The 25,976-nt window shown below is 44.5% G+C and overlaps 1 protein-coding gene across 2 annotated transcripts in view; it reads right to left on the reverse strand.

Annotated features, from left to right (window-relative positions):
* Window positions 1–3,808: 3,808 nt before the first annotated feature.
* Window positions 3,809–25,976, reverse strand: part of SLC16A10 (solute carrier family 16 member 10) — a 141,676-nt gene continuing 119,508 nt past the window's right edge. The window contains exons 6-7 of one of the 2 annotated variants that reach the window (XR_004538776.1): window positions 4,468–5,326; window positions 3,809–3,867 (exon numbers count right to left, since the gene is read on the reverse strand). Coding sequence is in view for 1 of the 2 variants with exons in the window: in XM_033937525.1 (XP_033793416.1) it covers window positions 5,106–5,326 (221 nt within the window). In the remaining variant the exon portion in view is untranslated. Of the gene's footprint in view, window positions 3,868–3,893; window positions 5,327–25,976 lie in introns of those variants that run through there. The other variant, XM_033937525.1, reaches the window with a different exon arrangement.

Consider the following 25,976-nt stretch of genomic DNA (forward strand, 5'->3'; position numbering starts at 1 on the left):
TAACCTATCAGGCAGTCCAAGTATGAATTCCCTTTCTTTGGAAATAGACTAAATGTAAAAATGTGTTAAAGCTTTGCTATTAAGTACCCTTATTCTCACTAGTGTTATACATTTTATGACCCACATTGAACCAAAATAGTGTGGAAATAGCAGAATACAAGAAGCCTCATTAATTACTACCTAAGCTTTGTATATCACATGTTCCTTACTTGCAGTGGATGTCTTCCATAGACAGCAAGATGACATTGTATGTTGCATGTTCAATCATCATGCCGCCTGTCAAGGGAAAATAAGGAGTTCCCTGCTTAAGATGATTTATATGTAGCAACAATGACTGGAATGTTTCCCTTTCCCGCACATCTGAAGAAAGGACCCCTATGGTCTCCTGGACCACAAGCCTTTACATGAGTCCTCCATTGCTTCAATGAAAGTTACCACAGCCTGTCCAGAATCCGGCAGCATCAAAGGCACTTCTTGTCTATGCTCTACAGTGTCTCTGTATTGTCTCTTTAGTAGAGGTCTGCATGGGAACAGGGATCGCGAGAATCCCTCCCTAACCCACGGGACTCCCAAGGGGATCCCCCTCTGGCCCACGGGACTCCCACGGGGACCCCCTTCTAGCCAATGGGACTCCCAAGGGGATGGAAGGCTTTGGAAGCAAGGTTCATCCATATAATATAATGGACATGTCAGTCTTAGTAAAAGAGGGGGTTTATAAGCTAATTACCTGAACAGAAAACAAAAAGGGTTCCACCAAAGAGATTCCACAAGGAAAATAGCAGCGCAAACACAAAAGAAACTGTGGAATTGATGATCCTGTCAGAAGTAATTGCTGCTTTTTATGAGGACGGGCGGGGATGGAGGTAATTCCTTGCGGGGATGGGTGGAGATTTCTGTCCCCACACAACTCTCTACTCTTTAGTACAGTGTTCTTCAATACAAGTCATGGGAGCCAATGGCAAACTCCAAAGACCTCTGGAGTAGCCCCTATCATCTTTCTGGCTTTTCTTCCGCTACCCTGCCTCCCAGAAAAGGGAAAGTGGATGAAGGACATTTCTCAACCTTCAAAAGAGAATGCATTTGGAAATGTTCACAACCTTAAGAATACCTACAAATAAAGTTTGAAGGGAGGGATGTCGTTAGCACACTAGGCAATAGTGTCAAATATATTTGGATTCTAATGAGCTGAGGGCGAGCCACCAAAGTGGCCCCAACTTAAGAGGTGGCATACTAAAGCAGTGGTCCTTATTCATTTTTAAGTGCAAGCTAAACCTGAATAGGAACTGATAGTACAGCACAGCCCTCAAGAGCAGGGAACCTGCAAATCCTGATGACTCCCTCCATTTCATCACAAATCACTCATCTCCTGACAGGAGTTTGGACTAAGCTTCTTTGTATACACAGAAAATGCATTATTTGACTGAAACTAAAAGCTTAAAACATTTTGATCATGAAATATGTTGCAAGAGTCAGAGAATCTAATATCATAAATGACAGATGTCATCCTCCAGTCCTAGAATCTTCTTAATGGATGGCACACACCTCAGACTCCATAATTCATTTTGGAGAAACACCCTGCAACTAAAATTCAGTTCCAAAATATTTCTATTGCCTTTTCTCAAGAGCTATTTCAGTGGTTTTCCAGGGCTGTCTGGACACAGCCTCACTACTACCAATCATTTCTATAGCGCTACTAGGTGTTTGCAGTGCTCTACACATCTGCAACCTCCTACACAAACAAAATTTGAATCTGGAACCCTCCAGTATTCATAATTCTCAACTCTTCCTGAGCCATTTCCAAGGGCTGGCCAAACCTCTAGAAGAACTAGGAGTCCACCTGGTGTGGCACACAGAAGCTGAGTTGTCTTAAACAAGTCAAGACCTTGAGCAACCATGTGGTTCAGGCCTACTGCATCCTGCTCAAGATCTCATACTGGCTGTACCAACTCTGGTTTAGAGCTCAAAGCCTGGACAGAGTTGGTGGGGTGGTCTAACAGTGAGTGCTACATGGAGTAAGATGCTCCATATATAGGGACAGGAAGAAAAGAGAAGATAGATGCTGGGAACCTTGAGGGGAGGAGGAAAAATGCTGGACACAGACATGCAGAGGTGGAGGAAGAGAATGTCTAGGTCCTTGGGGGAAAGGAAAGGGAGAAGGATACTTGGGGAGGTAAAGAAATGCTGGGCACAAGGAAGGTAAGGAAAGGAGATAATGTGCATGAGGAGGGAAGGCCTTGAACTGCCTCTGGTGGGAGAGTTGAGGGCGCAATGTTGAAATTTGTCTATAGTGTCAGATACCCTTGGATTGGCCCAGACCTTCAGGTTTCCATGGTGGAAAAAAGGGCACTCTCCTTTCCAAACGGTATCGGTAGCATGGAATATTGCTTCTTGGGTTTTGGCCAGATACTAGTGACCTGGATTGGCCACCGTGAGAACGGGCTACTGGGCTTAATGGACCATTGGTCTGACCCAGTAAGGCTATTCTTATGTTCTTATGTTTTATTTTGTTTTGTTTTAACTGCAAGCCTTTGAAAAGTTAATAAAACAGCCTGTATTACTGTCCAGAATGGAGGAGCAGCAGCTGAGAATTAAGGAAATGAAAGATCAAATCCAAATTTTTATCACTGCTATTCACTGATACTTTGTAATATGAGGCAACGGAGGAAGCACTGACTTACTCAGACTGTAATCCTAGTCATAAGAACATAAGTATTGCCTCTGCCGGGTCAGACCAGGGGTCCATCGCGCCCAGCAGTCCGCTCCCGCAGCGGCCCTCCAGGTCCTTGACCTGTAAGTTCCCTCCACCTGATTTGTTTATGCCCTAATCCTGAAGTACCTTGTATAGTAGCCCTCTATCTATACCCTGTAATCCCTTTCTCCTTCAAGAAGTCATCCAAGCCCTTTTTGAAACCCATTATTGTACTTTGTCCTATCACCTCTCCTGGAAGCTGTTTGAGGAGGGCAGAGTTATGAACGAAGTAAGGTGAAGAGAGAATAGAGGTTCCTTGACTGCACTGGTATAACACTTGAATTACCTAATGTCACTAAATCACATTCTCAAATCGAGACATAGATTCAAGAGCAATGTTAGGAAATTCTACTTTACGGAGAGGGTGGTGGATGCCTGGAATGAGCTCCCAAGAGAGGTGGTAGAGAGGAAAACGGTGACTGAGTTCAAAGAAGCGTGGGATGAACACAAAGGATCTAGAATCAGAAAATAAGATTAAATATTGAACTAAGGCCAGAACTGGTCAGACATGCACGGTCTGCGTCTGTATATGGCCGTTTGGGGGAGGATGGGCTGGAGAGGGCTTCAATGGCTGGGAGGGTTTAGATGGGCTGGAGTAGGTTTTAACCAGGGCTGTGGAGTCGGTAGATAAATGTTCCGACTCTGACTCCAACTCCTCAGTTTTTTGTACTTCAGACTCCGACTCCAGGACCCAAAATTTCCTCCGACTCCGACTCTGACTCCTCGACTCTGACTCCACAGCACTGGTTAATTTTCAGATCGTTAAAATGGAATGTCAAGTTGAGAGAAATGAGCATTTTCGACACCACCTTCTTTTTGCTTTTAATCAAGGTTCTAAGGCCGCAGAAGCTGCTCGCAACATTTGTGCTGTGTATATAGTGGGTGCTATAGCTGAAAGAATCACTCGTGATTGGTATGCCAAGTTCAAAAATGGAATCGGCAGATAAATGTTCCGACTCCAACTCCTCAGTTTTTTGTACTTCTGACTCCGACTCCAGGTACCCGAAATTTCCTCCGACTCTGACTCCGACTCCACAGCCCTGGTTTTAACGGAGATTTCGTCAGTTGGAACCCAAGCACAGTACCGGGTAGAGCTTTGGATTCTTGCCCAGAAATAGCTAAGAAGAAAAAATTTAAATTGAATCAGGTTGGGTAGACTGGATGGACCATGCACGTCGTTATCTGCTGTCATCTACTATGTTACTATGAGTTAGATTCTGAAAAAATTAAAAACTCTCTTTTTAGACAACTTTTATACCCTCTCCATCTCCCAGCTACATTTCTGGACAGAGCACATCAGAATGTTTGCATAGATCACTATCTTTGGTGCAGGATGAGGAAGGCACATGAGAAGTAGTAGGAGTGAAGATAAACCTTTCTTCTATTAAACTCTCATTTCAATTCTGTGGGCACTAGTGAGGTAGCACGGAAAGATTGTTGTTGGCAGATTCCATGGACACCCATTGCTCAACATTTTTACCCTGCAGGTGTACTCCCTTACTAACTTCTAGGGAGATGAAGAATAAGCCAGGAATCATGGCTCAGACACAATGTACCCGTACATTCATAAAGGCTGCCCATGCTGAAAGGGATGGAAATCTCCTCCATGTGCAAGAGCAGCAGTGTTATAAATATATAAGTGTTCCTTGAGGAAGGAAAGCTGAGATTTACTTGCCCTGTAAAAATGCTAGTCACTCCCAGAACAAGGTTTAACATACCTAGCAGGAATGATCCACTGTATACCCAAGGATCTTGTGTTGTACAGAAGGGAAAAATAATTGTCCTAGACACCAGCTTTCTATGTCTTTGCATGGAGAACTCATGCTGTCCTTTCAGCTGTACATAAAAATATTCACTTTGCTATATTACTACAGGGACAGGTGTAATATTCAGAAAACCAATCCGGTTAAAACAAGAAAAAAGGAAGGAGTCCAGCAATTTTAGTAGAAAATATCACAAGGAGGGCTTCGAGTTTTGATTTGCTAGAAGTTCTTTAGAAAGGAAGGAGCAGTTTCCGATTACAAAACCAGTCACCATAGGATAAAAATGTTGCACATAATACTATAAGGTGATATATAAAATTATAAAGTGAACTGGACTTCTGCACTGTGAAGCAGGGCCCTGGAAAGATCTGCTTTGAAGAGATTGGGTTGCTTTGTGGTTACGAGCTGTTCATTCTATGGACAGTAGACTGTGTTCCCAGTATCATAGCTTCTCCTTTGTGTAGTTTTGCAGGCCCAGGGAGCTTTACCCAGCTCAAACCTCTTATGGCAAAAGTCACATGATATGCAGACATGATCAGAGCAGGTTTTTCATTCATTTAAAAAGCTAAAGGGAACCTAAGGGAACAGGCACATTATACCACAGACTTTGCATGTTTTTTGCTCAGATCATCAGCACCACTGGAATGGCCCAGCATTTTTTCTTCTGTCTCCGGGGATGTGGCTCTGTTCTTGCTGTCCTGCTTCTGCTGATGCACCCAGGGGATGAAGCACAGCACTAATCCTCCAATCATAGGGGGAACCCCAGCCAAGTAGAACGCAACATCATAGGACTTCAGAATGTCATGCAGGATGCCTGAAAAGAGAGAAGGGAGTAAACCAATGATTGAAAGCACTGCAATGATATATGTAACCTAAGAACATAAGCATCGCCTCTGCCGGGTCAGACCATGGGTCCATCATGCCCAGCAGTCCGCTCTCACGGTGGCTCCTCCAAGTCCATGACCTGAAAGTGATCTTTTACTTAAAACATGTTATTCCCTAATCATTTAATATCCTGTATAGTAACCCTCTAACTATACCCTTCAATCCCCTTTTCCTTCAGGAAATCATCTAATACCATTTTGAAACCCAAAATCGTACTCTGCCCTACCACCTCCTCTGAAAGCGCATTCCAGGTGTCTACCACCCTTCCTAGCATTTGTTCTGAATCTGTCTCCTTTCAATTTTTCTGAATGGCCTCTTTTTTTTTTAATTTCTTTATTCAGTTTTGCATATTACAACAAGTGTATCAGAAAAATTCATATAATCTTATAAATACACACTTGATTTTCCTTCATGAACACTTTAAGTACAACATATCATGTTTATATTCATATTTTATAATAATTTAAATAATATATAATTCATTTAATATGTATGACAAATGTAAATAAATAGAAAACCCCCCAATCCCTCCCTACCTATTTCAGAAAATTTAACCTAATACTTCAAAATGCATTAATTAATTCATACATATTGTAAGATAAATAAAATAATACCCACCCACATCCCCACTTAACAAATATCTTATTATGGGAAAATGTTATTAATCATTACAAAAATCTGCTAATGGTCTCCAAATCTTCTGAAATTTACCAAAGTAGCCTTTCTGTGTTGCTATTGTACGCTCCATTTTATATATATGGCATACCGAATTCCACCAAAAGTTATAACTTAATCTGGACATAATTTTTCCAATTATTTATTTGTTGAATTGCTACTCCAGTTAATATGAATAAAAGTTTATTATTATGTCAAGAAATTTGACTTTTTGCTCTCATTGTTGTACCAAATAGCACAGTTACTTACCGTAACAGGTGTTATCCAGGGACAGCAGGCAGATATTCTTAACGCATGGGTGACGTCACCGACGGAGCCCTCGGTACGGACCTTTTTAACTAGAAAGTTCTAGTTGGCCGCACCGCGCGTGCGCAAGTGCCTTCCCGCCCGACGGAGGAGTGCGTGGTCCCCAGTTAGGATAAGCCAGCTAAGAAGCCAACCCGGGGAGGTGGGTGGGACGTAAGAATATCTGCCTGCTGTCCCTGGATAACACCTGTTACGGTAAGTAACTGTGCTTTATCCCAGGACAAGCAGGCAGCATATTCTTAACGCATGGGTGACCTCCAAGCTAACAAAGAGGGAGGAGGGATGGTTGGCCATTAGGAAAATAAATTTTGTAACACAGATTGGCCGAAGTGTCCATCCCGTCTGGAGAAGGCATCCAGACAGTAGTGAGTAGTGAACGTGTGAACTGAGGACCAAGTGGCCGCCTTGCAGATTTCCTCGATGGGCGTGGAACGGAGGAAAGCCACAGAAGCAGCCATAGCTCGGACTCTGTATGCCGTGACAGCACCTTCCAGTGAGAGACCGGCCCGAGCATAGCAGAACGCAATACAGGCAGCAAGCCAATTGGAAAGCGTCCGTTTGGAGACAGGACGACCTAGACGGTTAGGGTCGAATGACAAAAAGAGCTGAGGAGATGAGCGGTGAGCCCTGGTCCGGTCAAGGTAGTAGGCCAGGGCACGCTTACAATCCAGCGTGTGCAGAGCCTGTTCCCCAGGATGAGAATGGGGTTTAGGGAAAAAGACGGGCAACACAATGGACTGGTTGAGGTGAAAAGCTGAGACCACCTTCGGAAGGAATTTGGGATGGGTACGCAGGACCACCTTGTCATGGTGAAAAACAGTGAAAGGTAGATCGGCGACCAGTGCATGCAGCTCGCTAACCCTCCTGGCAGAGGTGATGGCAATTAGGAAAAGCACCTTCCAGGTAAGAAATTTGAGCGAAGTTGTGGCAAGAGGCTCAAACGGAGGTTTCATGAGTGCTGATAAAACCACATTCAGGTCCCAGACGACAGGAGGAGGCTGCAGAGGAGGTTTGACATTGAAGAGACCTCTCATGAACCGGGAAACCAGTGGGTGAGCCGTGAGAGGTTTTCCGAGGATAGGCTCGTGAAATGCAGTGATGGCACTGAGGTGGACTCTGATGGAGGTAGATTTGAGGCCAGCATTGGACAGTGAGAGCAAATAGTCCAGTACAGATTCCACCGCTAAAGAGGTGGGATCATGATGATGCCGCAGACACCATGAGGAGAACCTGGTCCACTTCTGATGGTAACATTGGAGGGTGGCCGGTTTCCTGGAGGCGTCCAAAATGAGGCGGACAGGCTGAGATAGATTCTCTGGAGAGGTCAGCCCGAGAGAAACCAAGCTGTCAGGTGGAGCGAAGACAGATTGGGATGCAGTAGAGATTGATGCTGCTGTGTAAGTAGAGTAGGAAACACAGGAAGAGGAATGGGCTCCCTGGAGCTGAGTTGGAGCAGAAGGGAGAACCAGTGTTGTCGAGGCCACCGAGGGGCGATGAGAATCATGGTGGCCCTGTCTTTGCGGAGTTTGGACAAGGTCCGCAACATCAGAGGAAGTGGAGGGAAGGCATACAGGAACCGATCCCTCCAATCGAGCAGGAATGCATCCGGGGCCAGACGATGAGGAGAGAAGAGTCTGGAACAGAATTGGGGCAGCTGATGATTGTGAGGTGCTGCAAAGAGGTCCACCTGCGGAGTGCCCCAGCGAGCAAAGATGGAGTGGAGGGTTGGAGGGTCCAGCGTCCACTCGTGAGGTTGAAGGATGCGGCTGAGATTGTCGGCCAGAGAGTTCTGTTCGCCCTGGATATAGACAGCCTTGAGGAAGAGATTGCGGCCCGTGGCCCAGGTCCAGATGCGTAGAGCCTCCAAACAAAGGAGGCGAGATCCGGTGCCGCCTTGCTTGTTTATGTAGTACATGGCGACTTGATTGTCTGTGCACAGGAGAAGAACCTAGGGACAGAGAAGATGCTGGAAAGCCTTGAGGGCGTAAAACATGGCTCTGAGTTCCAGGAAATTGATGTGATGTTGACGCTCCTGTGGGGTCCAAAGTCCCTGGGTGCGGAGATCTCCCAGGTGGGCTCCCCACGCATAGGGGGAGGCATCTGTGGTGATGATCATGGAGTGAGGGGGCAGATGAAAGAGCAGACCCCTGGAAAGATTTGAGGAGTTCAACCACCATTGGAGAGATTGCTGAAGAGATGATGTCACAGAGATGGGATGAGAAAGAGGATCCGTAGTCTGTGACCATTGGTTGGCGAGAGTCCATTGAGGTGTGCGGAGGTGGAGACGTGCCAGAGGAAGGACATGTACTGTCGAGGCCATGTGACCCAGGAGGACCATCATCTGTCGGGCCGGAATGGAAGAATGTCTGAGGACCTGACGACAGAGATGGAGCAGGGTCCACTGACGATCGGAGGGAAGAAAAGCCCTCATTAGAGTGGTGTCCAGAACAGCTCCGATGAATTGAAGTCGCTGGGTGGGAAGCAGATGCGACTTGGGGTAGTTGATCTCGAACCCCAGGAGGTGGAGGAGAGAGATGGTGTGATGAGTAGCCTGTAGCACAAGTTGAGACGTAGGTGCTTTCACCAACCAATCGTCCAAGTAGGGGAACACCTGGAGGTTGTGAGACCTGAGGAAGGCCGCTACTACGATAAGGCACTTGGTGAATACCCTGGGTGAGGAAGCGAGGCCAAACGGTAGCACCTTGTACTGATAGTGGCGGTGTAGCACCTGGAAACGCAGATAGCGGCGAGAATTCGGATTGATGGAGATGTGAGTGTAGGCCTCCTTGAGGTCCAGGGAACATAGCCAGTCGTGTTGAGAGAGAAGAGGGTAAAGCGTGGCAAGGGAGAGCATTCTGAACTTCTCCTTGACCAGACACTTGTTGAGGTCTCTGAGATCGAGAATGGGACGGAGGTCTCCCGTCTTTTTGGGTACCAGGAAGTAGCGGGAGTAGAATCCCTGTCCCCTTTGTTCTGGAGGTACTTCTTCGATGGCATTGAGAAGGAGGAGGGATTGAACCTCCCTCAGGAGGAGGGGGGTTTGAGATGAGTGTGAAGCAGACTCTACGGGAGGGTTGTCCGGTGGAAGGGTCTGGAAATTGAGAGAGTAGCCGTGGTGGATGATGTTGAGGACCCACTGGTCCGATGTGATGACCTCCCAACGGCTGAAGAATATGCGGAGACGACCTCCGATTGGTTGCGGAAGAGGTAGCAAAGGTGGAAGACTGGCTATGCCCTGGAGAGAAGAGTCAAAAGGGCTGAGAAGGCTTTGCAGGTTGAAGAGGCTTGTTGGGTTGATTGGGCTGAGAACGAGCCTGGGTATGGTGTTGTTGCTGACGGGGTCGCCGAGGTTGTTGAGAAGGCGGATTGAGTGGCCTGGCCGAGAACCTGCGCTGATAGGATGATTGAGGTCTGTAAGGCCGTGCAGGTGGAGCCTTTTTCTTCGGCTTAATCAGGGTGTCCCACCTGGTTTCATGGGCGGAGAGTTTCTGGGTGGTGAAATCCAGGGACTCTCCAAAAAGCTCATCCCCCAGACAGGGGGCGTTAGCCAGATGATCCTGGTGGTTGATGTCCAGGTCTGAGACTCTCAGCCAGGCCAGGCGGCGCATGGCTACGGCCATGGCAGAGGCACGGGAGGTGAGCTCGAATGAATCGTATATCGAGCGGACCATAAACTTTCGCAACTGAAGGAGGCCAGATATGTGTTGCTGAAAAAGTGGAACCTTGCGCTCTGGGAGGTATTTCTGAAGGGCGGACAGTTGTTGAACCAGATGTTTCATGTAAAATGAAAAATGGAATGAATAATTATTTGCCCTGTTGGCCAGCATGGCATTCTGGTAGAGCCTCTTGCCAAACTTGTCCATGGTCTTACCCTCTCTGCCAGGAGGGGTAGAGGCATAGACACTGGAGCCCTGAGTCTTTTTTAAAGTGGATTCGACAAGAAGGGACTCATGTGGCAATTGAGACTTGTCGAACCCTGGAATAGGGATTACTCGATAGAGGTTGTCCAGTTTACGGGGGGCCCCCGGTACCGTAAGGGGGTTCTCCCAATTTTTGTAAAAAGTCTCCCGTAGGATATCATATACGGGGAGCTTGAGGAACTCCTTAGGAGGTTGTTCAAAATCTAAAGCCTCCAGGAAGGCTTGAGATTTTTTAGAGTCCGATTCCAGAGGAAGGGACAAGGCTGCAGACATCTCTCTGAGGAATTTCGAAAAGGAGGACTGCTCAGGTTTGGAGGTGGCATCGGGTGCCGATGGATCCTCATCAGACGAGGAGAGATCCTCCTCGGTACCGGGGGGAGACTCTTCCCATAAGTCTGGATCCCGGACCTCTGGGTGTGCATGCCGAGACACCGGGGTGGAAGGTGCGGTATGGTGAGTCTTGGATAAAGATTTTCCAGAGCGCACCGAAACGGTACCGGGAGAAGAGGACCGGCGTCGATCCCGATCCCGGGAAGTATGGTGCCCTGCCCGGTCCCGAGGAGGATCCATCGTGGTATGAGAGTGAACCACCGGATGGGCATGCAATTGCTCAGCCGAAAGAATCGGCATGGAGGTGTTGATAGGTACCGATGGGGTGGATACCGGGGGCTCGGTACGGGGCTCGGGCTGGTCTGGTACCGAAAGGAGCGGTGCCAGGATAGTGGGTAGCAGGTGCTCGAGTTGACGCTGCAACTGTTCCTGGAGTTGAACTTGTAGGATGGCCGTAATACGGTCATCCAGGGGTGGCACCGGAACCGCTTTCTTTTGCTTCGGTTCCTTTGGTGCCGCTCCACGCCCCGGCGATGAGGAGGCCGATGACGAGGCACTCACCGAAATCGGGGCGGAGCGTATTCGGGACCGGCGCGAGGCCGGCAATGTCGGTGTCGCCACTGTGGCTGGTGGACGCTCGAGGGAAGAGGGAGGCTTCTTAGCCGGCTTACCTGGCGCCAGAGACGCCGATGTGGGGTCGGGCGGCGTCGAAGTGGACGGTGCCGATTTCTGTGGTACCGCTGTCGATGCCGAGGAGTCCATCGTCGACCCGGTGCCGAACAAAAGATTTTGTTGGATTTGTCGGTTTTTAAGCGTCCGCTTTTTAAGAGTGGCACAGCGGGTGCAGGAGTCCGCCCGATGCTCTGGCCCCAAACACTGTAAACACCAATTGTGTGGGTCAGTGAGGGAGATCGGGTGTGCACACCGCTGGCACTTCTTAAAACCGACCTGCGGGGGCATGAAGGGGAAAACAGCCTCCGCAAAATCGAACCCCAAGGCCTGTATAATGGCAACAGGCCCCGCTGGGGCAAAGACGGAAAAAAGAGGAAAAAAATATAAGTTTTTTTATTTTTTTTTTACAAATCAAAGAAAAAAGAAACCCGAAGGCAAAAAAGAAGAAAAAATGGAAAAAAGCGCGAGCGGGAAGGCAAAAAGTGATTTCAACGGCCGTTGAAAAAACACACGCGTCTTCTTCGCTCCGCGGAAATGAAGAAACTGGGGACCACGCACTCCTCCGTCGGGCGGGAAGGCACTCGCGCACGCGCGGTGCGGCCAACTAGAACTTTCTAGTTAAAAAGGTCCGTACCGAGGGCTCCGTCGGTGACGTCACCCATGCGTTAAGAATATGCTGCCTGCTTGTCCTGGGATAAAAAATAGTATCATAAGTCAAGGCTACTGGATTGTCCATCATCCTATTTATTTGAGGCCAAATTGATTTCCAAAATAATAATATAAAAGGACAATAGAATAAAAGATGATCTAATGTCCCAGCCTCAAGATGACTTAGACTTAGAGCTATCTAATTTTTGTAAACGAACAGGGGTCCAAAAAGCTCTATGCAAAAGAAAAAACCATGTTTGTCTCATAGATGCCGACACTGTACATCTTATCCTCCAAGACCAAAGTCATGGCCATTGAGATGCATTAATTTGATGCTTAATCCCAATGCTCCAAATGTCTCTAAGACCATGTTTTGGTTTTTTATTTACAAATCCAGATATTAATTTATACCACATTGCGGCCTGGTGACCAGTAGAAACCACCTGAAAGCATAAGAATTCTAGGCTATGATAATTATTAAGATTTTTCCATTCAGGGAACCCCACCTGAATTGCCTGCTTCAATTGCAACCATCTGAAATATTGTGATTTATTTAGACCAAATTTATGTTGCAATTGTGAAAACTCAAGCAGTTTACCATTAATTATTACATCCTCTAAAGTACGTATCCCTGCCATCATCCAATGCTTCCAAATGATTTTAAAACCGCCAATTTTGATCTTGGGGTTTAGTCAAATCATTTGAGTTGTTGATTTATTTATTGGAATAGGAGTTTTCCAGGTATCAACAAATATTTTATGATCTTTATATAACCTTGGCATTTTGATACTAACAACATGACCAAGACGCAATGGAAACATGAGTCTCCACTCTATCCAGAACCAATCTGGTATATTGTCAATGGGCTCTGGGAAGATCCAATACATACCTTGACGCAAAATATGGGCCTGATGATACCTATAAAAATTTGGAAAATTTACCCCACCCTCCACAATTGGCCTTTGCAAAGACACTAAAGCAATTCTAAGAATTTTTCCCAGCCAAATAAAATTGGTTAGAATCCTATTTACTTTTCCTGAAAAAAAATTGGTATCATACCCATTTGGTAACAAACTACAGGTAAAATCATCATTTTAACAGTTTGTACTCTCCCCCACCAAGATAAATGTAAAGGATTCCATTGCTCATAGAAACATAGAAGATGACGGCAGAAAAGGGCCATAGCCCATCAAGTCTGCCCACTCTAACAACCCCACCCCCTTGAATTTACCCCCCTAGAGATGTGTATCCCATCTACATTTTTACCCCCCTAGAGATCCCACATGTGTATCCCATTTCCTTTTAAAATCCGGCACACTGCTGGCCTGAATCACCTGAAGTGGAAGTTCATTCCAACGATCGACCACCCTTTCGGTGAAGAAGAACTTCCTAGTGTCGCCATGAAATTTCTGTTACCTTTTGTAATAAATTTTTTTCATTAATTTTCATTGTATCATGTTTTTGCAATCCAAATTCCTAAGTATTTTAATAATAATAATAATAATAATAACTTTATTTTGTATACCGCAGTACCACAAACAGTTCAGAGCGGTTTACAGTGTAAGAGACTGTACATTTACAGCGAAGATACAATGAGGACTGTACATATTCAGTAAAGGTGTTTATACAGTGAAGAACAATGCAGATTTACCATGCAGGAGACTGTACATATACAGCAGAGATATTTATATAGTGGGAAAAAAAGCAGTGCGAGAGACTTATAGAGCAAAATGCAATGCAAGGGACAGAATAATGCGGTGAAGCGGTTTACTATGCAATGATAGTTACATATATGGCGTGGATGCAGGGTGGTGAATGACAGGAAAGCAACCAGTATCAATTACAGGATGGATGTATTTGATTGAGGGGTAGAATTTGGTTATTTGGTGATGGGGGGGTTCGAGAAATTTGTCGTAGAGGAAAGATTTGAGAGATTTCCTGAAGGATGAGTAAGATGGGGCAGATGAGATGAGGGTGATCAGGCAGTTTGTCCATCTGCCAGCTTGGTATGAGAGAGTTCTATTGAGGAATCTTTTGTAGGTGCATCCCTTTGGGGAAGGGTAGGTAAACAGATAGGCATTACGCGTGCGAGTAGTTCCAGGGAACACAAAGTGGTGAGACAGATATATCGGGGACAAGCCAGTTAAGGTTTTGAAGCAGAGGCAGGCGAATTTGAAGAGGACTCTCGCTTCTATTGGCAACCAGTGAAGTTTCCTGTAGTAAGGGCTGATATGGTCTGACTTTTTGAGGCCATAGATTAGGCGGACAGCGGTGTTTTGGATAAGTCTCAGACGTTTGATGGTTTTCTTATAGGAGCCCATATATATATTACATTACAGTAATCCAGTGTGTTTAGGATTAGGGATTGGACCAGCAGTCTGAAGGAGGGGAAGTCGAAGTAATGTTTGATGGTGCGGAGTTTCCAGAGGGTATAAAAGCATTTTTTGACCTGGGCATTGGTGTGGTCTTCGAAGGTCAGGCAGCGGTCTAGGATGACTCCAAGAATTTTGATGGTGAGAAAAATAGGGTAAATTAGGCCGTTGAGTTGTAAGGTGGTGGTCGTTAATTTGTGGTTGGGACTTGCTAGGAAGAGTTTAGTCTTTTCTGGATTTAGTTTCAGTTTGGACTGAGTGGTCCAGTGTTCGACCATGGTAAGTACTGATGAGATGTGTTGCTCTGTTTCTTGTGACAATGAGTAGATGGGGATGACAATTGTGATGTCATCTGCATAGATGTAGGATTTCAGCTTTCGGTCAGATAACATGTGTCCCAGTGAAGTCATGTAGATATTGAATAGGGAAGGTGAATAGGGGGGAGCCTTGTGGAACTCCACAGGGGTTGGACCAGGTGTGGGAGTAGGTTCCCTCATTGTGTACTTGGTAGGTGCGGTTTTTTAGGAAGCCTGTGAGCCAGGTTAGTACCTGTCCTGAAATGCCTATGGAATCGAGGTAGCTGAGCAGAATGTCATGGTCTGCCAAGTCAAAGGCACTACTGAGGTCAAACTGGAGTAGTAGGGCACTGTTTCCCTGTGAGAATAGATGGAGGAGGTAGTCGGTTAGAGATGCTAGGACGGTTTCCGTGCTATAGTTAGTGCGGAATCCAGACTGGGAGTCATGAAGGATGTTAAATTTTTCAAGGTAAGACATGAGGTCCTGGTTTACAAGGCCTTCCATAATTTTGAGGAAGAAGGGTATGTTGGCAATGAGTCTGTAGTTGGTGGCTGTGGTGAGTGGTTCTTTGGGGTTTTTGATGGTTGGAGATATGAGGATGTGGCCGAGTTCCAGCGGGAAGTAGCCAGTGGACAGGCAGAGAGTGATCCAGTTGAAGAGCTCCACTTTGAAGGGGGGGGGGGAGCTATTTTCATGATGGAGGATGGGCAGTTGTCTAGGAGGCAGTTGGATTTGGCATATTTAGAATATAGCTCAAGGAATAGGTTCCAGTCTGGGTTTTCAAAGCGATTCCAGGTCATGTCGGCAGTAATACCTTCATTGTTTGGGGTAGGCCGAAGGGTTGATGGGCTGGTGTTTGTTGTTGGCGAAGTAGTCAGCTAGGTTTGTTGGGGAGGGTGGAAGATCTGTGGGGGAGCTTTTATATGAGTTGATGTCAAATAAGGAGTTGATAAGTCTGAAGAGTTTATTGCTGTTCAGGGATGGGGTGTTGATTGATTGGGCATAATATTTGGAGCGTTTCTCCTTGATCATTTTTTTGTATTCAATAACTTTTGTACGCCAGGAATATCTATCTGTATCTGTGCCGGATTTGCACCAGATTCTTTCTAGTTTGCGTACTTCTCGTTTCAGAGCTAGAAGGTTGGAGTCAAACCAGTTGGCAGATGAGCGATGTTTTTTCTTGTAGGGTTTCAGTGGGGCCAAGTCGTTTAGAACCTGGGTGCTGAAGTTATTCCAACCTGGGATGAAGTTGGGGTTTGGGTCTTCCAAATAAAAGAAAATGGATCAAATAAACCTTTTGTACAATGTACATTTAGTGGAAGAACTTCTGATTTATTCCAATTTATTTTGTAACCGGAAAATTTTCCAAATTTCTCAATTAACTCAAGCAAACATAGAATGTTTTTTTCTGGATTCCTCAAATAAAGCAAGATATCATCCGCATATGCCGATACTTTATATTCTCTATCTGAACGGAGAATACCCTGTATCTCCTTCATCTGTTGAATAGCTAACAACAAGGGTTCAAAAACAATATCAAAAAGCAAACCCCTCTCTGCAAATTAAAACTAAACTAAACTAAACTAAACTAAGCCTTAAGTTTATATACCGCGTCATCTCCACAGAAGTGGAGCTCGACACGGTTTACAGGAATTAAAAACAAAGAAAGGAACTCCAATGGAAGGGAGGAGGGTTTGGTAAGTAGGAAGGTGAGGGGGGAAGGGAGGGGGAAGTTACATTTTGGCGAAAAGCCAGGTTTTCAGATGTTTTCTGAAGTGTTGGAGGGAGGTCGTACACCGGAGGTGGGCAGTAAAGCTGTTCCATAGCTCGGTGATCCTAAAGAGGAGGGATGTTCCGAGCTTTCCTGTATGAGAGATGCCATTTAGAGAAGGGAAGGATAGTTTGAATTTCTGAGTGGATCTGGTGGAATGAGTGTTCGAGAGCCAAGATAAGGGAAAGAGGGGGGGAAGGATGCCGTGAAGAGATTTGAAGGTAAGACAGGCACATTTGTAACGAACCCTGAGGAAGACTGGGAGCCAGTGAAGCTTAGATAGAAGCGGGGAGACATGGTCGAATTTGCCTTTTGTGAAGATTAGTTTAGCTGCGGTGTTCTGAATCCGTTGGAGTCTGATAAGATTTTTCTTTGTTAGGCTTAGGTAGATGGAATTGCAGTAGTCAAGTCTGGAGAGAATGATGGATTGGACAAGGACAGCAAAATGATGCTGGTGAAAGCAGGATCTGATTTTCCTTAACATATGAAGATTGAAAAAGCATTTTTTTACTAGGGAGTTGATGTGGTCGTTAAAGGACAATGTAGAGTCAATGGTGATTCCCAGAACTTTGCTAGAGTGCTCAAGCTGTAGATTGGAGCCCGAGGAAAGAGGGATGAAGGAGGGTAGGTGATCCAATTTTGGGCCAAGACAGAGAGACTCAACGGCAGAAGAAAGCCGAAGCAGCCTGTTTAGCGTGCTGCGGCTGCCAACGCTGGAGGGAGGTTTGATATTAAAGTCATCTTGCTGGGAGGGTCGCAGAGTCAGCGGGGGTTGGACTGGGAGGGGAGAGAAGCGTCTGCCTCGGGTGCTTCAGGCAGCAGCAGCATTTACAATTCGCTGCTGTTGCTGGCTTCAGGCCTTCCTCTCTGGCCGGTCCTGCCTACTTCCTGTTTTCATGAAGACAGGACCGGCCAGAGAGAAAGACCTGAAGCCAGCAACAGCAATGAATTGTGAATGCTGCTGCTGACCAATGAAGTAGTTAAATGAGGAAAGGGAGCAGAGGGGGAGAGAATGGCTTGGAGGGAAGGAGGAAGGTATGCCAGACCAAGGCAAAAGGAAGGAGAAGATGGAGAGAGGCCATATGGGGGAGAGAGAGAGAGAGAGATGGAAAGAGAAGAGAGGGCAGTGAATGGAAGGGGCAACATAGAGGGTGAACAGTATTCTAGCACCCGTTAATGTAACGGGCTTAAAGACTAGTTAATATATAATCTAGCAGCAGGGGAGCTATACAATGTTTTAATTATTTGTATAAATCTTGAACCTATACCAAACCATTCCATTGCCTGATACATGAAGGACCATTCTACTCGATCAAAGGCCTTCTCTGCATCCAAAGAAACAGAAAAAGCCGGATCTTTCATGGCTTTTGTCAAATATAACATATGAAATGCCAATCTAGTATTATGAGAAGAATGTCTTTGAGCAACGAATCCTGTTTGATGCATACCTATAATGAAAGGGAGAGCTTTAGCCAATCTTAAAGCTAATGTCTTAGCTAAATGTTTACCATCAACATTAATTAAGGAAATAGGCCTATAAACCATCTTTTTCTTTATCTAAATAAGTCTCAGAAGAATAAAGAGATCTATAAAATTTTAAAAACAACTATTTTTGTCTTTCTTTTTTTAGCTTTTAAATAATTCTTCCCGACTTATTTGAGTTTCCATAATATAAAGCTTGCTGAGAAAATAAATCTTTCCTAATCAATTTAGATGAAATCTCATGAAATTTTCCTTTATATTTTAAAAGTTCTTGTTGCGTATAATCCCATTTTTCTATTAGTTTTGATTCCAAAATTTTAATTTCTTTCTCTAAATCAGAAAACTGCTTTTTAATCTGTTTTTTAAGATGAGCCGAATAAGAAATGAATTGACCTCTCATGGTCGCCTTAAAGGCATCCCATAAAGTTTCCTTAGAGACTTCATCTGTAGCATTGAGTTGAAAGTAATCCTTTATTTTTACTAACATAATTTCACAAAAATTTGGTTCAGCAAGCAATGTATTATCAAATCTCCACACAGGTCTATTTGTATCTTGTTCAACACCTTTAATTTCCATCCACACTCCACCATGATCTGATAAAATAATTGGATCTATGGCAGCCTGTGTAACTTGATGTACTAATTGATTTGAAACAAAAATGTAATCTATTCTAGAAAAAGATTTATGAACATGAGAACAGAAAGAAAATTCCCAGCCATCAAAATGAAGTGTACGCCAAATATCTTTCAAATCACAAGATTGTACAAAATTATCTAATCCCAAAGATTTTATAAATCTTTTAGGATTTTTATCCAAAAGAGGATCCATGACAGCATTGAAATCCCCAGCTACTATCAAATTAGATGTAGCCAGTGGAAGAATCAGTTGTTGTAGAGTCTTAAAATATTCTGGTTGAAAATATTCTGGTTGAATCGAATTAGGGACATACACATTAAAAAGCGCCAAGGTAGTATTTCCCATGCTCATTTCCACATGTATCCATCTTCCATGAGAATCCGATGCCTTAAATTTAAAGGATAATTATAAAAAAGGGGACAAATTACAACCAATGTAACAAGAGTGATAAAGTGCATGTGTTGAAATGAAAAAAATCACTCTGTGGACCTATTCAAAGAGTTATATGGATGATATAACACAGTTCACAGTTCACAAAAACTTGCTCAGAATCAAAGAGGGGAAAACTGGGGCTAACCCCAGAAAAAAACACCTCACAGCCCAATCATCGCATGGAAAGTAAACAGAACGTTATATCATTTCATATATGCTTTTTGTATTATGAAAAAACCACTGGCGTTCAGCACACTGTTTACTAAGCTTTTAGTCAAAGAACTGAGCAAACTTAACTTGCAGCTTGCGGGTTCCGACGTGCACGTTTCGATCCTGCCTCAGGGAACACACAGGAATAGTTGGAAAAACCTCATGCGATGGGTACAAAGATTCAAAACGGACTGCTGTCTCACATAGAGAAGCGCATATAGCGCGGCTTGACTGCTTTAAATTTAAAGGAGGTAGATAATTTCTTATTCACCAATATAGCAACACCAGCCTTTTTCCCAACAGCTGATGAGAAAAACAATGTTTAACCCACCCACCCTCCAGCTTTTGGGATTCTATATTGGATAGGTGAGTCTCTTGTATGCAACAAATATCCGCATTCTGCTGTTTTAAAAATAACAGTGCTTTTTTCCTTTTTATCGGATGATTAAGACCATTAACATTCAAGGACAATATCTTGATATCCATTAGATAATCTCATCACTTGCTCTGTCAAAAATTAAACTGTGAGCATTGAATAATAAGTCAATTTCCCAAATACTAAAATTTGCATGAACCCCCCCTTAATACCCCACCCTTCATTATCTATCCCCCTCCCTTTCCCTCCCCTCCATCCCCAAATAAATACGAAAACTTGGAAACGCAAGTGAGATCAGGTATAAATAACTCCTCACAAGCTAATATCTCAAATTTAAAACAGCTACCATAATTTTATATATGATATAAATAAAATCATACATATAATTTATCCACAAAAACTAAATACCCACCCCTGTTTCTTTATTATAATTTAGATTAAGAGAAAAATGTATATAATAAATAAAAGAATATCATTCCCTGAATTGACAAATTCAATTAATCTAATATACTAATTTCCAATTCATATATTTGCTCATAAGCTATAAAAAGATTATATCTGAATTCTTCAAATTATAAAAATACTTAAACCCAATTAAAATTAATTTATAATTTGATTACAACAAACCAAAGACCTACTTCCATTTTACATTAAAGCAGACTTTTAGAATTACAGGAACAATTAACTAAATATAATAAATGACATCCAAATATATATTCTGATTTAAATGATTATATATCATATAATCCTAATAAATAGAGTCCTTAAAATCTTGAACATTCCAATAAAATTAAATAAATATAAAGAAAAATTTGTATATAATCCTGTTTACTCTATAATTTTATTATGCTACAGGGTTATAATATCATAGCAATATCATTTTCATCATATGTTATCTCTAATCTTAAAAGTTTATAGCAAATGCTTAAATAAAGCAAAGGATTAAAATACCCAGATTGTACCTATATCTTTACAGACTTTTCCAAAATTTATATTGCATTAAACCAGATATACTAATCAAATCCAACATTCAAAGCATTTCTTTAGCTACAACAGCATATAATTAAATCTAAATGAGTATAAATTTAATTTCATTACTGGATCTATTACTATGCTGTAAAACTTTCTAGTGGAAATATATCCTATATTTAATCAATACTATATTCTATCAGCTACCTTCTAAAAAAGACAAGTAAACAGCTACCTGATCATATAGTATCAATGAAATATCAAACTTCATCAGCTTATTACATAAAAGATTTTAGTCATCTGTTTTACTATTAGGGAACCATCGAAGAAAGTAGCTGCTTAACCTATGATGAACTTTAATCCTCAAAACATCAATCATAGCATATAACAACCCTGAAAATGTTATTCTCATAAATAAATGCCCTCTTGTTTTTGTTGCCCCCGCTAGTCTGAAGAACCTATCCCTCTCTACTTTCACTAAACCCTTCATGATCTTATAAGTTTCTATCATGTCCCCTCTAAGCCTCCGCTTTTCCAGGGAAAAGAGCCCCAGCTTCTCTAGCCTTGTCTGAGGATTTTTTTTTTCCTCCACCTGGTGGGTTATGGGCTTTTCATGCAGTAAGGGAATAGGTTTTTACCTCAATAAAGTACAGTTACTTAGCATAACAGGTGTTATCCGGGGACAGCAGGCAGATATTCTCATATATGAGTGATGTCATCCACGTAGCCTGGTACATACAGTATGAAAAGTGGATTATCACTAAATTTTACGAAACTTAGTGAAACTTAAGAAACTTCGTGACTGCCTGCACCACACATGTGCAACTGTCTTCCTGCCCGATGAGGCTCAGGATACCTCAGTTCTGTAAGCAAGCTAAGAAGCCAACTAGGGGAGGTGGGTGGGATGTGAGACTATCTGCCTGCTGTCCCCAGAGATTGGAGGCACCTGACCCCTCCAAGACTTTGGAGCTTCAAAAAGATTTCTGGCTCGAAGGCCCTCCTGAGAACCCGCAATATCATCGGGAGGTTCAAAAGGTACTGCAACCTGACCCCCCAGGGGCTTGAGGTCTGCTGTCTGGTAAAGACTTCCGCTTGCAATCCTACACATTGGCCATAAGATCATCCAGACCTTTTCCAAACAACTGTTGTCCCTTAAATGGTAATTTATTCAAGGTCACCTTGAAAGAATAATACCCCTCCCACTTACTGATCCATAGCATCCTATGGGCAGAAATGGAATAAGCAGATATTTTACTCATGACTCTGAAAAGATTATACAGAGCATCAGCTACATAATCCACTGCCTGGGACTCCTCCACCCATGAAGATGGTTGAATGATCTTTAACAGAAATAGGCAGCTGTTTGCCACAGCCAATGTATGCCAACAAAATTGCCATGTGAATCCATCTGGCGCTAGAAGCCTTGGAAGAACATAAGAACATAAGCAATGCCTCCATTGAGTCAGACCCGAGGTCCATCATGCCCAGCAGTCCGCTCACGCAGCGGCCCAACAGGTCCAGGACCTGCGCAGTAGCCCCCTATCTATACCCCTCTATCCCTTTCTTCAGCAGGAAATTGTCCAATCCTTTCTTGAACTCCAGTACCGTACTCTGTCCTATTACGTCCTCTGGAAGCGCATTCCAGGTGTCCACCACCCACTGAGTAAAGAAAAACTTCCTAGCATTTGTTTTGAATCTATCCCCTTCCAATTTTTCCGAATGCCCTCTTGTTCTTATATGTTTTGAAAATTTGAAGAATCTATCTCTCTCTACTTTCTCTATGCCCTTCATGATCTTGTAGGTCTCTATCATGTCTCCTCTGAGTCTCCGCTTTTCCAGGGAGAAGAGCTCCAGCCTCTCCAATCTTTCAGTGTATGAAAGGTTTTCCATGCCCTTAATCATTCGTGTCGCTCTCCTCTGAACCCTCTCAAGTATTGCCATATCCTTCTTAAGGTACGGTGACCAATACTGAACACAGTACTCCAGGTGCGGGCACACCATTTCCCGATACAACGGCAGGATGACTTCTTTTGTTCTGGTCGTAATACCATTCTTAATAATACCCAACATTCTGTTTGCCTTCTTCGCGGCTGCTGCGCATTATGCTGTTGACTTCATTGTTGTATCCACCAGTACACCCAAATCTCTTTCAAGGTTAATTCTCTCTAATACTAATCCCCCCCATTTAGTAGCTGAACATTGGGTTCTTTCTCCCTATATGCATGACCTTGCATTTCCCTACATTGAATTTCATCTGCCATTTATTCGCCCACTCCTCCAGTTTGTTTAGGTCCCTTTGTAGGTCCTCACACTCTTCCGTAGTTCTAACCCTTCTACAGAGTTTAGTGTCATCCGCAAATTTTATAACTTCACATTTCGTCCCCGTTTCCAGGTCATTAATAAATACATTGAACAGCAGCAGTCCAAGTACAGACCCCTGCGGAACTCCGCTCGTGACTTTCCTCCAGCCCGAGTAGTGACCCTTCACTCCAACCCTCTGTCTCCTGCCTGCCAACCAGTGTTTGACCCATCTGTGTACGTCCCCTTCCACCCCGTGGTTCCACAGCTTCCTAAGTAGCCGCTCAGCTGGTCTGCCTGTCTGGACTGACTAGTTTTTTCCAGGTAGTGGAGTAGAACTCTTTCCACATCCCGGAGGATTGGAAGATAGCCAACGTTACGCCCATCAAGAGGTGATCCGGGAAACTACAGGCCAGTGAGCCTGACTTCAGTTCCTGGGAAAATGGCAGAAGCACTGATAAAAGAAAGCATTGATCAACATTTTGAAAAGCACAAACTTCTGTTAGCCAGCCAGCATGGTTTCTGCAAGGGACGATCGTACCAAACAAACTTATTGCACTTCTTTGAAGGGATTAACAAACAGATGGACAAAGGAGACCCCATTGACATCATATATCTAGATTTCCAAAAAGCCTTTGACAAGGTGCCCCATGAACGCCTACTCCGGAAACTAAAGAACCATGGGGTGGAAGGAGACGTACATAGATGGATCAGAAACTGGTTGGAGGGTAGAAAACAAAGGGTAGGAGTGAAGGGCCACTACTCCGACTGGAGGAGGGTCACGAGTGGTGTCCCGCAGGGCTCGGTGCTCGGGCCGCTACTATTTAATATCTTCATAAATGATCTAGAAACAGGGACGAAGTGTGAGATAATAAAATTTGCGGACCACACTAAACTATTTAATGGAGCTCGGACTACAGAGGAATGTGAAGAATTGCAAAGGGACTTGAACAAACTAGAAGATTGGGCGACGAGATGGCAGATGAAGTTCAACGTTGAGAAATGTAAGGTATTACATGTGGGGAGCAGAAACTCGAGGTACAACTATACAATGGGAGGGATATTATTGAATAAGAGTACCCAGGAAAGGGACTTGGGGGTATTGGTGGACATGACAATGAAGCCGACGGCACAGTGTGCAGCGGCCGCTAAGAGAGCGAATAGAATGCTTGGTATAATCAAAAAGGGTATTACAGCCAGAACGAAAGAGGTTATCCTGCCGTTGTATCGGGCAATGGTGCGCCCGCATTTGGAGTACTGCATCCCATATTGGTCGCCGTACCTTAAGAAGGATATGGCGTTAGTCGAGAGGGTTCAGAGGAGAGCGACGCGTCTGATAAAAGGGATGGAAAACCTGTCATATGCTGAGAGATTGGAGAAGCTGGGTCTCTTTTCCCTGGAGAAGAGGAGACTTAGAGGGGATATGATAGAGACTTATAAGATCATGAAGGGCATAGAGAGAGTAGAGAGGGACAGATTTTTCAAACTTTCGAATAATAAAAGAACAAGAGGGCACTCGGAAAAGTTGATAGGAGACAGATTCAAAACAAATACTAGGAAGTTCTTTTTTACCCAACGTGTGGTGGACACCTGGAATGCGCTTCCAGAGGACGTGATTGGGCAGAGTACGGTACTGGGGTTCAAGAAAGGATTAGACAAATTCCTACTGGAAAAGAGGATAGAGGGGTATAGATAGATTACTGCACAGGTCCTGGACCTGCTGGGCCACCGCGTGAGTGGACTGCTGGGCACGATGGACCTAGGGTCTGACCCAGCAGAGGCATTTCTTATGTTCTTATGTCTCTGCAACATCTCCTCTTGCTTGTTCAAACCCATAGGATAAAAAGCAGGTAAATGAACCTCTTGTTTGACATGAAAAGCTGACACTACCTTCAGTAAGAAAGAAGGTACTGTGCGCAGAGAACTCCCAGCCTCTGAGATCCTTAGGAAGGACTCTCAGCAAGAAAGAGCTTGCAATTCTGATATTTGTCTCACAGAGACTACTGCCACCAGGAATACAGTCTTCACCATGAGGTCCAGAAGAGACGCCTCGTGGAGAGGCTCATATAGAGCCTTGGACAGGCCTTTTAGAATGATATTAAGATTCTGGGGATCTCTGACTATGGAGTGCTGTCGGGTTTCTCTCAAACTTTTTAAATCAAAGGCTTTACCATTGATGAGGAAGGTTCAGGATCGCTGGGAGGGCCAGTTTCTGTTGCAGTGAGAGCTGGTAGCACTGAAATATTTGGGTGTTAAGATTCCTGTTAATTTATCATCTCTGTATAAGGTAAATGTGTCCAGTTTGTTGTCTGACACCACTGTAAAATAACAGATGTGGAGAGCATACACGCTTCCCTTTTGGGCCGAGTTCATTTATTTAATACTAGTCTTTAAGCCCATTACATTAACGGGTGCTAGAATAGATGTGTCTGTCTGTCTGTGTTTCTTTATCTCTCTCTCCTTGGCCGCTGTCTGTGTCCTTCTGTCTTCCCCCCCAGAGCAAAGCTGTTTGCCCCAAGCACACCCCTGCCCCCAAAGCAGCCTCCTTTCCCTCTCCCTGTCTCTCCATGGCCCCCTTCTGTCTTCCCCCCAGAGCAAAGCTGTCTGTCCCCAGCACACCTCCCCCACAAAGCAGCCCCCTTTTCCTCTCCCTATCTCTCCATGGCCCCTTCTGTCTCCCCCCAGCACACCCCTCCCCCCAAAGCAGCCCCCTTTCCCTTTCCCCCTGGCCCCCTGTATTGATCCCCTTCTTACCCTCCCTCCATCCCGGCGTCTTCTGGTCTGCTCCTCTTCAAAGCAGCCTGCGATCCTGGTGGCCGGCTTTAGCAAACCTCGCAGGCCGCTCTCCAACTCGGTAGCACGTTCCCTCTGACGCGATCCCGTGCGTCAGAGGGGACGTGCTACTGAGGTTGGAGAGTGGCTTGCGAGGTTCTTTAAAGTCGGCCACCAGGCTGCTCTGAAGAGGAGGATCATCAGCGGCGGCAGCGGTGAGCGAGGGTGGGAGGCAGGAGACGCGGGCAGGGAGAGAGCTTGCCTGCGCTTCCGGCTGATGAGTGAGGGCGGGAGGAGGGGAGTGGTCAGAACGTTCCCTGCCGCCGGGTTCTAAAATGGAACACGGGCAGGGATCACGCTGTTTTAACAGCGCATGCGCCGGTAAGCTTTTATTATATAGGATGATTTGGGC

Source organism: Geotrypetes seraphini, chromosome 3, assembly GCF_902459505.1.
Source record: "Geotrypetes seraphini chromosome 3, aGeoSer1.1, whole genome shotgun sequence".
Taxonomy (NCBI): domain Eukaryota; kingdom Metazoa; phylum Chordata; class Amphibia; order Gymnophiona; family Dermophiidae; genus Geotrypetes; species Geotrypetes seraphini.